This window comes from Protopterus annectens, chromosome 5.part0, assembly GCF_019279795.1.
Source record: "Protopterus annectens isolate FY-2018-M chromosome 5.part0, PAN1.0, whole genome shotgun sequence".
NCBI lineage: Eukaryota > Metazoa > Chordata > Ceratodontiformes > Protopteridae > Protopterus > Protopterus annectens.
The window spans coordinates 1,729,208,657-1,729,224,520 of NC_056735.1; the positions used below are offsets into that span (position 1 = coordinate 1,729,208,657).

At 39.1% G+C, this 15,864-nt stretch overlaps 1 protein-coding gene across 3 annotated transcripts in view; it reads left to right on the forward strand.

The window, feature by feature from the left end:
- Positions 1-15,864, forward strand: part of OCLN (occludin) — a 395,619-nt gene that overhangs the window by 186,538 nt on the left and 193,217 nt on the right. For all 3 annotated transcript variants that reach the window (XM_044071524.1, XM_044071525.1, XM_044071523.1), the window contains exon 4: positions 12,016-12,177. In XM_044071524.1, the coding sequence (XP_043927459.1) occupies positions 12,016-12,177 (162 nt within the window). The remainder of the gene's footprint in view (positions 1-12,015; positions 12,178-15,864) is intronic.

Consider the following 15,864-nt stretch of genomic DNA (forward strand, 5'->3'; position numbering starts at 1 on the left):
AACCCTTGGATGGTGCAGTGGTAGCACTGTTGCCTGACAGCAAGAGGTTCTCTAGTTCAATTCTCAGCTGGTTGCCTTCTGTGTGGAGTCTGCATGTCCTCCCTGCATTCGTATGGGTTTCCTCTGGGTGCTCCGATTTCCTCCCACATTACAAAGACATGTGTCTGGAGGGCTTCTCCCGGGGCCTCCTCTGAAAATGGCTCGTTCCAAGTTTGACTTTCCTAGTTAACAAATGGTAAATAAAAATAAATAAAATAAAAACTCTTTCAGTCTAGTAGGAAACCATATACAAATGTGAAACACTGTCACTTCCAAGCGTTACATGGCTAGAGGCCTCTCAGCCACAAAAGCAAAGATGCAAGAAAAATAAAGGGAAAAACTTGCTTCAAGCGAAATAGTCTAGCCCTTAAGTTGTGGCACCTTACTGGTCCCCTAAATCATGCAACTTCCAATAAAACCAATGATGAGTAGCAAAATAGTTTTCATTCTACCACACCAATCCTAAAGGGAAATACTTAGAAATTCTAGTTAATCTCTTTGCCTAAACCTCAACCCCATCTAGTGCCACTACCAGTAGGCCTCCGGCCATGTACCTCCCTGGTCTATCATGGAGACCAGGATACTCACTCCTAGAACTGAATAGACTTTGTACAAAAATTTCAAACAGCTTAGCTGATGGGTCTGGTTTGCAGCACCACACTGGTTATACTGTCATTTATGTCAGTTTTCACTTCAAACCTAATTCATGCAAAGAGATAAAACTTTATAAAAAAAAAAAAAATACACACCGGTAGGGTTGTAATGGTTGAAGTCAACAGTACTGACTTACATTGCAGAAGAAGGGTGAATCCCCCACCTTTTCATGTAGTATGTTTGAAAGCATCTATATCTTTGAGGCTCAACCCAAATGCATTCAAATGCTGCACTATTGACATATTTTACAAGGGACGGTTTAGGAAAGATATGTGAGTAAAGGAGCCAATATAGGCCTTTGTAGTTGAAAGCTGTTCACTTGGCAAACCTCTCACTAACGAGCATAAATGGTGATAAGCTGTACTACATGCACAGTTTTATAATGCAGCAACATCCTATGTGATATGCTGTTTCCCCTTCCTACATGAAACTAAATAAATTTGTTGAAGGAAGCTTTGTGATGTACCATCTGGCTTCACCATATCATTGCCACATATGGGATTTAATTTGTATTTCATAACCTTGTGGGCTGGCTGAAGTGTTTCATTGCATAAGGGAAGCTGGAGTGATTCATACAGCAGGAGTGGGAAATTAGTATGACTACTGCCAGCGCTGGAAAGAACCAGTAAAAGAGGATAATACCTGTAAAGCAATGGTGGCTTATCCCAGACTCGCACCTCTTAGAATTTAGCTGTCAGCTTTTGTGGCTGGCTTTATTCACCAGCTTGAATAATAGGTAGGTTGGGGATGGTGAAAAAATAAAGCCAGTTTACATTATTGGAGGGACCCCACTTCAAAACAGATCCACTGATCTGAATTGACTTTATTTATCTACCTTAACAACCTAATTCCTAGTTTGATCTTCATGACTTCAGGTACCACCTGATTCCCACTTGTAGCCACTGATCTCTTCTTCAGAGATCTGTTCCACTTTCTAATTTGACTAGGCATGGTGAGGGAGGCTTCATATTTCATTCATTTCCTCTGGGTGAGCCACCTGATTATTCTGAAGCACAAGTAACACACCACATACAATGGAGAGTGCTAAATGACTGATCTGATTGGAGAATTTACATTTGGTTGAGTTTGAGTCTGAACTTTTATTCTTTTTTTCCCAGTAGTCATGTCACACTCCCAAATTCCGATAATAATCAAAATGTATTGCTGTCTCCTTGTATTCAATTGTGCTTGCAGCTCAAACCACTCATAATAGCTGGTCTTTCTCCTGGAAAATGAATAACTTTATGATAAAATCCTGACGTTTAGGTGCATCGGAAGTAGACTTTGGTGTTAGAGCATGGTGTGCCTTCCATTGCTGTTTAAGTACGAGGGCATTTCTACCCTCCATATCCTTACACAACTTAGAAACTCTAATATTTATATGACATCAAAAATATTAAAAAAAAAATTAGGTCTGCTGTATAGACACAATAGCTACCTAACTGCTTCTACCAGACATACTCTAGTCTCCTCCTATCTGCCCTTCTCCCCTCTGTTATGTATGGTGCCCCTCTATTTACTCATCTCCAGCTTGGACTAAAACACAAACTGGAAGCCTGCTATAACCAAGTCTGTAAATTTGCTACAGGGTAAAATACTCCACCCATCCCTGCCATTCTCTTCACCCCCTAAACTGGCTTGAGCCTCCTAGTTACCTGAAATTCATACAACTCACCACTTCTCACAAACTCATATTCCAGCCCTACATCTGCCCCCTCTTTCATTTATCTTAACCCCTTACCTCCCCAGTCATACTCTGAAAACCAAAACCTCCTTAAATATAAACCTCTATGCCCTCCTGGCCAATTACTTCGATCACACTTAGCTAAACTATGGAATCCCCTCCCCCCTCCGCTGTTCTCACAACCACTCTAATTTCAAATCTGTCTTCCATTCCTACCTTACCTTAGACTAGGACTGTTCCTGCTCCCTTACCACCTAAATTACACTGTCGTCTCTTTCAAACATCCCTTCAATCTAATCTACCATCACCTCTAATCAGTAACATTATTGTTAGAACAAACACTAAACTTGTGTAAACACTTTGACTATATTCTGTTTTACTTTTGAATTTATCTATATTTTAACATTGTGTTTTTAAATGTATAGTCCCTGATTTTGTATTTGATTTTAAATTGTGTATTTATATTTTTGTATACTGTATATTCCATACTGTACTTAGTTGTATTCTGTTAACTGCTTCTGGAACTTTTCTGCCCGGGCCTCCACTGAAAATGGGTTCTGCTTGGCCTAGTGGACTTCCCCAGTCATCAAACTGGAAATAAATAAAACAAATAAATAAAATAAAATAGCATGCTCAGTATTCATCATTATCAAGCCTTTCTAACAGTAAGGTGTTCTGCTTTAACAAAAAATATCAGTGTGAGTATCAGTTTAGTACAGCTGCCTGTCCGTGTCACCAAGACCCAGCTAAGGCACCAGTCTTTGCAACCAAGTCTGCAAGGGTATGCTTCAGGTCCAAGAGTTGCTGTTCACTTATCTTATTGTAAAGAATCTTTGGCTACTTAGACCTCTCTGACAGTCTCCATCAGCAGTCTCAAATCCATTCATTGTAGATATCATGCAGCTGTATTTGGCGGGTATGTTTTCATGTAAGAGATTAGTCTATGAGCTAAGATTACTTCTACCACAACTCCTGCAGTGAACACTGGTATAGGTTTTAAAAAGCCTTGAATTTTTTGGATGTTCAGTCCTACAGGGCAGTCTCCAATAGCGCCCTGATGGAAATGTTGCACATTCATAAATCAAACTGCTAGAGGGTTACTCATTCCAGGGATCTTAACCTACCTTCTGACAGATGTATCCATCTCTCCAACATGATATATTTGAGATTACCCCTTCTCTGGAACAGGCTTCCCTTTCACATGAAGCAAAGCCCTTCCCTGACCCTATTCAAGTACAACCTAAATCATTGAATGGGTAATTATAAATTTACTCCTGGGGTGGTGCCCATGGCCCTCATTGACATAGGCAGTCAGTAACAGATGATATATCGTTCACCTAGCTATTGAAAATTGGGAAACTCAGGTTAAATATGGCTTTGCTTGTAAGGGCTCCTGAGCTGTTAACCTAGTAATCTCCTATGAACCTATGAAAAGAGCTCCAGACAGTGTTAGGAGTTATTTACACTCTCTGGAGGGTTGCATGTTTATGGATGCCCATTTATTTATTTAACATTTGTTAACTGGGAAAGTCCGACTTGCAACAAAGCCAATTTTCAGTGGAGGCCTGGAGAGAAGCACTCCAGATGTCTTTGTAACGTGGGAGGAAACCTGAGCACCTGCAGGAAAACCCACACGAATGCAGGGAGGACATACAGACTCCACACAGAAGGAACCCCAGCTGGGAATCAAACCGGAGAACCTATTGCTGTGAGATGACAATGCTACCACTGCACCACCCATTTCTGGTTAATTGCCAGGATACGGAACAGCAAGTGCCACCCATTTTAAAGGTGAACATTTTGGTTCCTATAAGCTGCTGTTAATAAAATAGTAGTATTTACAGTAGAGTAGTATATAAGGGAGGAGGGGTTACTCTCTCCTTAACCCACACTCTTATGTTGAAATCAAGCACTAGAAAAGACAGGAGTTAAGGGGTGGCAGCCCTCCCATGATAAATTAAATTACATTGCAGCTCCTGTATTTTGTTTACAAAATGAGACTGTATAGTAGTATATAAGGGAGGCTACTGCCCCTTAACCCCCTGGTAATATATTAGTAAATATTGAAATCAAAACCTGGAAAAAGATGGGGATTAAGGGGGAGCCCGCTTATACAGTAAATTAAATCGCATTAATTGGCATTAAAGGGCGTTTTATTTTTTTTGTTCTTTCTTTGTACATGAATAAAGGGTTAATGAAACACATTAGTTATATTTGACAGGTTTGTCTGTCAAGCAGACTGCCAACCATTTTGGCTCTGCCCACCACCTATGCTCAGTGAAAACTGTAGTCCCTTTAACATTCTCCATAAGATGCAACTGAGTTATGAAGTGAGATTTTTTTAGCTAATAAACTGAATCTGCCTATTCTGCATTTTTAGAGAATTAATTGTTTCATATGGAGATAAATCCTGAAAATCTGATGTCTCTAAACATATATAATTACTGTGCTCCCATTTTATTAACCTTCAAGTGATTGCCAGCATCAAGCATATTGTCCTTGTTGAAGTATAGTGTTGAGAACTGCACATCATGCTCTTGGTGTTGTCTCAACAGGTATTTGTAGACTGACTATTAGAACAGTGTTGCTGTCTACTGGTACTACATATCTGTGCCCATCTAGTATGCCTTCTGATCATTTATATATTTTTAGAGACGTGATTCAACCATTCTGATGTTTGTGACCCCCAGTAGCCTGTCTACTCCCCAGTGCATTTGTTTCCTCTACGTAGTTTAGACATTCTTTATATTTACTTGCATTTACTGCTGGCTGCTGCATTTCTCTTCCAGTTTACCAGGTTATGTCTTTCTTTTTGCCTCAGTCTGCCTTGTATATCTGAATTGTTGCATTGCTTTTCATCACTCACAAAAAGACACAGTACATCTTCTGGTCTGCTAGTAGTATCTTCTAGAAAAGTCTTCTGGTCTGCTAGTAGTATCTTCTAGAAAAGTGCTCAGAGGACCAATCTACAACCTGACACCTGCAGCATCTGCTATCAGCAAAGCTTTTTCTCAGTCTACTCCGCTTTCTCCCCTACTGTCTTATACAGTCTGCCATGCTGGTACCCACATTTAACATGCATGGGATCTCACAGCAGACATAAACTATACTCCCTAGTTTCATTCCAAGTGTTAGTATGGTGTTGGGACTGGTATTCATGCCACTTTAATGCATGATCCCTAATAGTAACCCCTCATTTTAAGTCTTCAGGCACTAGCAAAACCTTGTCAGTTGGTTTCACAGTCATTGCTGGGTAGTTTTCTGCTTTTTATGGCAATCAGTAAGTGTACCCGAGTTAGTGGCATAGTAGTTGTCAGCACTAATACAATTCTGCTGTAAGGCTACTACAACTGCTGGGCATGTCTAACTTTCATTTAATTCAATCTTTCATTCATAGGTTCAGCAGTTTTAATATTCTGATTCTGAGGTCTCTCCTTTGTTTCCATAGGGATGAGATTATTTTATTTGGTATTTGTTTACTGAGGAGGTCCAGCTGAGCTAGTTGCCTGTTTTCAGCGGTGGCCTGGGGAAAAAAGCGCCACAAAAAAATAAAGTATGTAAATACAACATTAATTACTAATTTGAAATATGTATAACATTACAACAGTTAGAGTGGAGCAAAGAGAAGTCTGGTAGTTTAAACACAGTACTAAATAATATACTAGTATGACCGAGTATACAAAAATTTTAGGTCACATAGAGCTGGAATCGGGATCATTATTAAACATTTTGAGGAGGAGAAGAATACAGAAATACAAGACCATAATGAGGTTTGGGGAATACAACAAGGAGCATACCATTCTAATAAATAGTTCAAAAAATGAAGATACAAGTATTAAAATCACAGGCAGCATCAAACAGAAATTTGGAGAACACTGTGCATGATGTATATCAAATTCTGAGGTATAAGATCAGGAGAATATACAAAGGAATAGTAGGAGAGAAGATGGGAGGGTAAAAATAATGAGAAATGTAGCAGTCGAAGAGAACTGAATAGACTGAGGGGAGAGTGGGGTGAAAATTCAATAGAAAAGAACTACAGAAGAAGAAAAGTGTTGGAGGAGAGGAGAACAAAAACTATAGTAAAAATGATACAGCTCAGCCTGGGGATGTTCGGGAGTATAACCAATTGTCATTTTAAATGTGTTTTGAACACAACAGAGTTACTGGTGTTAGGAATATGATGAGGGATGGAATTTTATGATTTAGAGATTTGACTTGAATAAAGATGGTCCCCAAAGCTGCTATTGGATTTAGAACTTTTTTTAGCTGGAATTTGTCTGAAGATCTTATGGTTCTGTTATTGATGTGGGTTTGTACCAGATTTTGGAGGTCTGGGCATTTATCAGGTTGATATATGACAGAGTGAGTTACTGTAAGTTGGTTGAAGGATAAAAGACTGGATAGCGCTAACAATTTTAGTTGTAGAGCAACACAGCGATGGGTTCTGTGAGGAAGGTTTGCAGTGAATTGGACGATTTTGTGGTAATATGCCTCTAGCTTGTTTAGGTCAGATTTTCTAAGGTTTGTGAATATATGGGAGGCGTACAGTAGTGTAGACAAAAGGTGGGTTCTGACTACTGATTGTCTGGAGGTGTTGGTGAAGTAAGTGTTGAGTCTATAGAAAGAACCTAATTTTATGTGGTCTTTGTTAATAACAAATGACACGTTTTTCAAATCTCAAACTGCTATTAATGGTGACACCTAGCAGTTTGGTATGGGTGACTGGCTCGATTACTGTGTTGTTGGATGAAATTATCTTCTAGGGATGACAGTGGTTATTGGACTTGTTATAGTTATTGGGGAAGTGCATTAATTTGGTTTTGTTATGATTTAGCATAAGTTGATCATTGAAAAGGTAGGATTCAATGGCAAAAAAGGATTTTTGGGTAATTTCTTGAAGTTGTGGTAAGGAGGGTGTAACACTGATGGGAATGGTGTTATCTGTGTAATGGATGACGGTAGCAAAGCTAGTAGTGGTGTGATGTTTGTAAAGATAGAAAAGAGGCGTGGACCCAGAATTGACTCTGTGGGACACAAACTGTAATGGGTAGCAGGGAAGAGACATAATTTTGCCATTTCACAGCTTGTCGATTAGATAGATAGTTTTGGATCCAGGAAAGTTTGTTGTGATATGTTAATAGATGTGAGCTCATTTAAGAGCTTTGGGTGGGATAATGTTTCAAATGCCTTAGACATGTCTAGAAAGATAGAGGTGACAAGTTGCCCATCATTTATGAGTTGGTTTACAGTGTTAGTGAAACTTAAGAGGGCAGTTATGGTGCCGTGTCTGTGTCAAAAGCCACATTGAGAACTGGTTAGCAGATTTTTAGTTAATAGATGGTTCAATAATTAAGAGTGGATACATTTCTCCAGAATTTTTGAAATGGATGATAGAATGGATATTGATAATGGAAAAGGAAAGTTCTGTTGAGGAGCCACCTTTGTTTAGTGGAATATTGTGGGGAAATTTCCAAAGCTTTGGGATGTATTGTTCAGAGATAGATCTATTGATCAAGACTGAGACAAGGTAACAGATGGCATCAGCTGCTAACTTAAGGTATTCACTTGGTAGCTGGTCGGCAGCTAGTGATGTGGACTTTTAACAATTTGTTTACTTTACGTGTTTGGACAGGTTGTAGAAAGAGAGTATTGGGGGTAATGTTGGTTTCAGGTAGAGTTGACTAGTGGAGCATTATTATTGTTTTTGTGAGTGAAAGTATAGAATTGGTAAAGAAGTAGTTGAATTGGTTAGCTATACTATCTTTAGAATTAGTAGTAGTGGGGATTGGAGTTAAGGATTGGCCTGGATATAGAATTTGTTTAATAGTACTCCAGAATTTTTGTGGATGATTTTGGTGTTTCTGTTGGTTTCTGGTGTAGAAAAGTTTTTTTCATCATTCTTGATCTGTTTTTTGGATTTGTTTCTTATCTGCCGATAGTTATCAAAGGAGGCTTTGCTTTTGCTGGCCTGGTATTGGGCCCAGAGTTTGTCCCTCTGTTTTAGTAATTGTATGGCTTCTTTAGTTAGCCAATGACTGCAGTTAGATCTAGTCCTGACATTTGTTGCTGGGAGGGGATGTAAACTAATAGTATGACAATGTGTTTATTGGGGTTGACCTTGAGGTGGAAGGCTAGTATTTCAGTGTTATTCAGGCCTGGGGGAGTTTACTTGTAGGCACTCCATATTTAGTGTATCTTTATATATTATTGTTACTCCTTCACCTCACTTTTGTATTCTATCTAGTCTATGGATGTTGTAGCCAGGGGGTAGAATTTTGTTATTGTCTAAGTGGGGTTTAAGCCAAGTTTCTGTTAAGATTTCTATGCCAGGGGCATACAGAGAGAGGGCAGCATGGAACTCTTGTATTTTATTTAATAGACTCCTAAGATTCATAGTAATGAGTAGAATGTCAGTGCCCTTTCAAGGTAAGTTGGTGAAGAGGTGTTTGATGTTTGAGTTGCTTGCTGCATGCTGTAAGGAACATATTGTATAGGTTTAGGGCCTGGGTTTGGGTGTATTTCACCACTTAATTGCAACTGTGTTTTTTATGAAAAGATGGGTGTGAGAGTACAGGTGATGGTCTGGTTTATTTATGCACTGCTTGTAGTGAAGTTATTGTATGTGTGTGTGTATTTATATGAACATAGTTTTATTTTACTGCTATTGAAGAGGTGTGGTGCTATACAGATGTTAGTATAATAAGTCTGAAATTTGGAGGGGGAAGGGGTAGGTTGGAGAATGTATGTTGATAAGCATGAGATTGTGAAAAGTGGTGAGATGGAGGGTTGTTGCGAGTAGGATGAGAATAGATATGTGAAGGAGTAACATTGTTGTGTTCAGGGTGTATGATGTAGATGTGAACCTAAGCGATCTATGAAGGATATATTACATTAAGAGGCTATATGTATTGTTAGGGAGGTAGGGTTTGGGGTTGGTTATGGGAGTGATTAATTAGTTAAATTAGATAAAGTAGTTAGTGATTGGGTAGTTAGTTGAGGTGGGTGTGGTGAGGTTAAAATAAGTGTAGGTGTAGTGGGAGTGGCTGGGAATTCGGGGTAGGGTAAGGGAGCAGAGTGAGCCTGAGCAGAATGAATGGAGTGGGGTAGACCCTGGCCTAGGGGGTGCAAAATGCAGCAGAAAAAAACAAATCAGGTGAGATTCCTCTTAGTGTTTAGTATTCATCAGTTATGAGGAGTGACCAGTAAGGGTTAATTCTATACTGCATATTTTGCACTTTTTCCTTCTAAAAAAGGCAGAGTGGGAATTTAAAGCTGTAGCTATATTGCCTAACACAGACTATTATAATGGGAGGGGAGAACTGTTTAATGGGGTGAAGGAGGGGTAGGCAGTTGTCTCCCTTGGGAAAGTGCATGCTAGTTCTCAATTACTAAATCAGAGATGTACATTTTATTGGAAATCTGATTTTTTAGTTAAGAAATGGTATGCTAGTTTCTATGAGTAACAACCTACATTGATTACTTTTCTGTTCCTGCTTCAGTCCACCTTGTTCGCGAGAGGCAGATTATGTTGGTAATTTAAACTTTAACATGGCCGTGGTCGAGATGGAGATAGGGGAAATAGAAGCAGAGTACCATGACTGCACAAAGAATTGAAATAAAGAACAGGAATTACCAGATGCAGAAATAGTGAGCAAACAACTGCAATGCTGATTAACAGTGGCTTCTAATACATTGAAAAGTACAGTAAAATCTGATTATTGTAAACCAAGCATTCAAAGGCAGTACTCCCTTGAATAAAATAGCTTTTTTCAAAAGTATAATCCTATGAAAATGTACGCACATTTACTTTTAAGTAACTAGGGATAGTTGCAGATACTGAAACCTTATTCTGATTTAACAGTTGAAAGTCATTTGCCATATAACCACTTTTTAGAGTTTTAAGGTGGAAGAAACAGTAAATAGTAAATAATTAAAGCAGTTTGTACTAGTTGCAGATGCTGGAAGCTTACTACAACTATAACCTTGAGATTCAATAAACGTGTAACCACTTATTTAGTGTTCGTAGACGAAAAACAGTAAATGTTTAAGCAACTCGTACTTGTTGCAGATGATGGAAGCTTACTCTTTCCATACCCTTAGCATTCAAAATAGGATTTAGCTATTTTCGTTCAGAATAAAGACCGCAGTAAATACTAACAGACTGTACCATGTTACTAAGATAAGACAACAGTAAACAGAAATAGACTACCGATCACCAGACATTCTAATATTGTAAGCATATGATGACATACTTTCAAGCAGAGTAACCAAAGAGATGATATAATACAAGTACATGAAGCAATTAGTAATCAGTTGCAGACACTAGAAGCTTATCTGAATGTACCATTATGTTAAAATTTTGATCGGTCTAGTTTACCAGTTGTTTTGTTATAAAAAAAACAATAAAATAGTAGCTGTATGGTATTAACAAGTCAGTCACAGGAACACTTACATAGGGCACTCAATGCCAAGTGACAAGCAGCTGCAGTGGGATTCAAATATGGTGCCCTCACCTTAAATAATTTGAGTGGTCGATACTGGATGTTTGGGGGGGGGGGACTCTTCAGCCAGAAAGGTTATGTGATACCACCGCAATTCTAGACCCTAGCCTAGGGGTGAGAAATGCAGCAGAAAAAAAAACAATCAGGTGAGATTCCTCTTACTGTTTACTATTCACAAACTATGAGGAGTGACCAGTAAGGGTTAATTCTATGCTGCACACTAGCAAGTTTTCCTTCTAAAAAAGTCCTTGTGGGAATTTAAAGTTGTAGCTATATTGCCTAACACAGACTGTTATAATGGGAGGGTGGAACTTCAATGGGATGAAGGAGGGGTAGGCAGCTGTCTCCCTTGGTGGAGTGCACACTGGTTCAAAATTAATAATTCAGAACTGTACATTTTATTGGCAAACCTGATCTTTTCGTTATGAAATAGTGTGCACGTTTCTTTGCGTAACAACTTACATTGATTACTTTTCTGTTTCTGCTTCAGTCCACCATGTCCATGAGAGGCAGGTTATGCTGGTAATTTAATGTTCTATAGTGGCCTTGCTTCTGAAGGAGATAGGGGAAGTAGGAGTGGAGTGCAGTGAATAGGGCACTCAACGCCAGGAGACAAGCAGCTGCAGATGCTTCTTTCCCTTTCAGAACTGAATAAAGGAAATTTGTGGGGTAATTTTCTAATTCTGCAATCTTAAGTGCATGCATATGTTAATCATCCAAGCATTATTGCTCTCACTGAAGCCAATAATGTGACTTCTTTAGGTATTTTATTATTATGCCTAGGATATGCGGCACCAGTATCCTGTCTCCAGTGATCTCTCATGCATTAGTTATACTTGGCTGATGACGCAAAGTTCTTGATGGCCCAGTAGTTATAAGTTTGATAATGACTTCTGAACCTAATACCTTGAAGTAGACCAGTTATACATCTGAGTTTAGCATTCCTTACTTAACAGGATTCCCATAGGTGCTTCTTATGATTTCAGGTGTTGTAATACTGTAGTATTTCTCTGACAGAATCTGCTTACTGGTAATATTTTCAGATTGTGATGCCTGCCTGTCTGTATTCTTTCTTTGTAACATTCATCAGTTCTGCACCTTATTTAATGCTGTTTTGAATTGTTTCTTCTGAAGGCTATTGCCATTGTCCTTGGCTTTTTCGTTGTGGCATGTTTGGCCATAATCATATTTTTTGCGGTGAAAGTCCGAAGAGCAATTGGATGTTATGGAAAAATGAACATTCTGTGGGACAAAGATTGCACTGAAGAAGAGGCCAACCCTAATGTTGAAGAATGGGTAAGTAGCTTATTATAACATTAATTTTGTATGGTGGGCCATTCCAGTTTCCATGGCTACCTGTCCAGATCAGGTTTAAAAATGATTGTAGCAGTGCAGCTTTTGAAACATTAAAAGCACTTTGGATAGCCTTTTGAAGACATTTCCTTCTGTAGATTAACGGGGCTCACTGCTGTCAGGTGGCTGCTGTGAGCTCTTGCTGTTAATATACATCATGTATAATCTGCTGATTAGGTCATAAGCTTTGATAGTTCAGAAATGACAAATAAGATAGAGAGGAAGAAACTCTGTTGGGTTATGGTTGAGATATAAAAGGATTTTTCATTCAAACAGTGAGTTAATCTTGTTTTGTGATTTATGAAAACTAGACGCAACTAACTCCATCCCAAGAAAATAGTTATAACAAAATATTTAAACATCAATGCATAGGTTCACTAGCTAGTATCTAAGATTTCTAGCTGTTCTTCTTGGCATACCTGTCCAGTTAGATGTATTGACTGTGTTAATGACTCACCAGGATAGCACACTCCCGGGTGATGCTGGGAAAATTGGGGGTTCTAATGTCCACAGCAAATAGTTACTTTTTCCAGTATGTGCTACATTACAGCATAAGGAGGGGGTGCTGCATTTCTATGTTGTCATTGTTTGGATGAAATGTTAAACCATTGTCCCATCTGCCTATATTAATGGCATCCCAGGACAGGTAGACATAAAAGATGCCTCAGCACTTATCAAAATAGTAGAGGATGTTTAATACAATTCTCTCTCAAATTTTAACTCAAAATTTCCAATTCAAACAAAATAAACAGAACATACAGATGCAAATAAAGAAAATTACACCAGTGCTGTATGAATACTAAAATACTCAAACATGCAAATTAAAAAATAAAAACAAAAAAATTCAATGTCTGTTTACAGTTCATTAATCTTGCCCATCTTTATATTTTTGTGTTTCTTTAATGTGCCATTCTTTACTGTATGATGTATTTTTATTTATGCCATTATGCCAATCCATAAGGACCATAGATTCATAGGTTGGTACTAGGCTATTGGCCCTAGGGCCTATACAAGCCTAGCCATAACAATTCCCTGGCTATTTCTTCCCACAATATTTACATCCCTCGACCCCTGTCTAGCAGGGCGACTGACGTGATCCCCGGGGTGAATCTCCTTTCTCCCATCCAATCGTCAAGGTTCCTTTTGAAGAGGGCCAAAGAGATGCTCTGCTTGACATGTATGGGCAAGTCTATTCCAGAGTCTGGGGAGTCCGGGTCAGGAACCTATCCCTCCAGCATGTTTTGTTCATTGTGATGACAAAGTTTAGATCCCTGGAGCATGTGGCTCTGAGGGATTGGGATTTCTTTAAGTGGAGCATGTCCAACAGCTCAGGGTTTGACATGGCCTTGTATGTTAAGCAGAGATCGCCTCTGAGTAGACAATATGCGACAGAGTATATCTGGAGTTTTTTTAGATGGTCAGCATAGGGCATCTGCTTTTAGGCCTGTGATTATTTTAGTGAGGTATTGCTGCGGCCTTTCCAGTTGTTGTAGATGTCTTGAGAGGTACATACCAAACAGGGCATTGTATTCTATAATGGGTCTAATGAGGTATGAGTACAGTGGGACAATGACCTCTTTTTTTTTTCTGGATGAAAAGACCTTAATGATGAGGTGTGCCACATAGAAGGATTTCCTGACTGTTGTGGCGATGTGGTTATCGAAGGTGAGATCACTGTCCGCCTGTGTCCCTAAGTCTCTTGTAACACTTTTGGTGTTTAGTGTACTGCCACCTATGTGGTAATTCATGGGTACATGTTTTTTCCCAAAGGGGATAACTATACATTTCTTGGCATTAAGCTTGAGCCCATGGGTCTGGCACCAAGCATCTGTTCCTGTAAGGTCCTTTTGTAGAATATCCAGATCATTTGGGGATTCAATAATGGCTCCCAGTTTGCAGTCATCTGCGAACTTTGTTAGACAGAGTCCCTTAATGTTGGCCTGTATATATTATCACCATCTTGTCAGTAACTTCTTTTTTTTTTCATAATGTATAGGATCATAAAAAAAAAAAATACAAGATCTGTGTATTCTTAGAAGTTATCCTTGAGAACAATGTCTTCATTTTTGATGATCAGTGCTACTTACAAAAGTATGGTGTAGCTATGGGCACTTCATGTGCCAATAGCTATGCCAACATGTTTCTAGCATTTTGGGAGGAAGATGATGTTCATCGTGTTTCACTGTTGCAGTCATCACTGTAGGGTTCTCCCCTGCCGGCAGGCAGTCCTCGGTCGGCCAGAATCCCAAAGTCTGGGTCCGGCGTCAGCTGTTCAGCCATGCTCCCTGACGTCAGTGTGCCAGGAGTACAAAGCTGCCAGCCAACACCATGTTCTCTAGCCTTTCTTGCCGTGTGGTGAAAGCAGTTCGCAAGTGCCGGTTCTCCTTCAGGTAAACATGTACAAATGGTTTGTTCTGTTCTTTACACATTTTGTGGATGATGTCTTTTTGGTGTGGACAGGCAACACTGAAGAACTAATTTCCTTTTTTAATCGTATCAATGGACTGACTGAGTACCTGAAATTTACCATGACATACTCTGGTGACACCGTTGAATACCTAGACGTATGTATCAGGAGGTCAAATAGTGGACATGTCCATACAGGAATATTCCATAAGAAATGCTATAGGAATACCCTTCTACATAGGCGTAGCATGCATCCACAATATGTTTTTAATAATGTCATCAAAGGACAAGGCATGAGGATGTCTAGACTCAATGCCTCAGATGAAGGGTTCCATTTAGAACTTACAGACCTAAGACACAAGTTTCAGGAATGAGGATATAATCAATCTGAGATTGATAGAGGGTTTTCAGCTCTTAGACCTTGAGGAATGGGAGGGCTACTCCCTATTTTTCATCTAGAGGAAGATGCAGTAAAAGGGAATGTGACTTAGGTACACAGACCACTATGAAAATTCCTATGTTCTATACCAATGACAATAAGGACATTCTAGAGAGTGTCAGGAAGCATTGGGCAGTTCTAACGATAGATCCTAAGGTTAGAGATGATGTAGGTGATTCTCCCAACTTCAGGTATAAGAATAAACTTAATTTGAAGAGGATGTTATGTAATATAAACAATACAAACAACACACCAAATAGGATGAGAATGACAGATCTAAACACAGTAGCCTGTGGGCATTGTAATTTCTGTGAGTATATAGATAGCGCAGGGATTTTTGTTCATCCTGATACTGGTCAGTCTTTCAGATTCAATGTACATGCCAACTGTGGAACTGAGCATGTGGTTTATTTGGCATATTGTTGTACGTGTACATCATTCTACATTGTTAAAACTGATAGGACATTGAGAACTAGAGAGCATATCTACAATATAAGAATTGTCTAATAGTAATGCTCTGTCTAAACATGTTATTTCAGAAGGAAACGTGCACAAATTCAAGTTTATGGTTGTAGATCGGATCCTACCTTCCATACGAGGTGGTGACATCAGAAACTATACAGAGAGTATGGAGGTTAAATGGATCCTGAGACTCAGGGGGGATAGAGGCAAGGGGCTAAATGAGAGAGCCTCATTGAAACCCCTTTTAAAATCAAGGAGATTGACTGTTGATCTCCGATATAATTATATGTATTTACCTATATTTTTATGAACCTGTTTGTGCA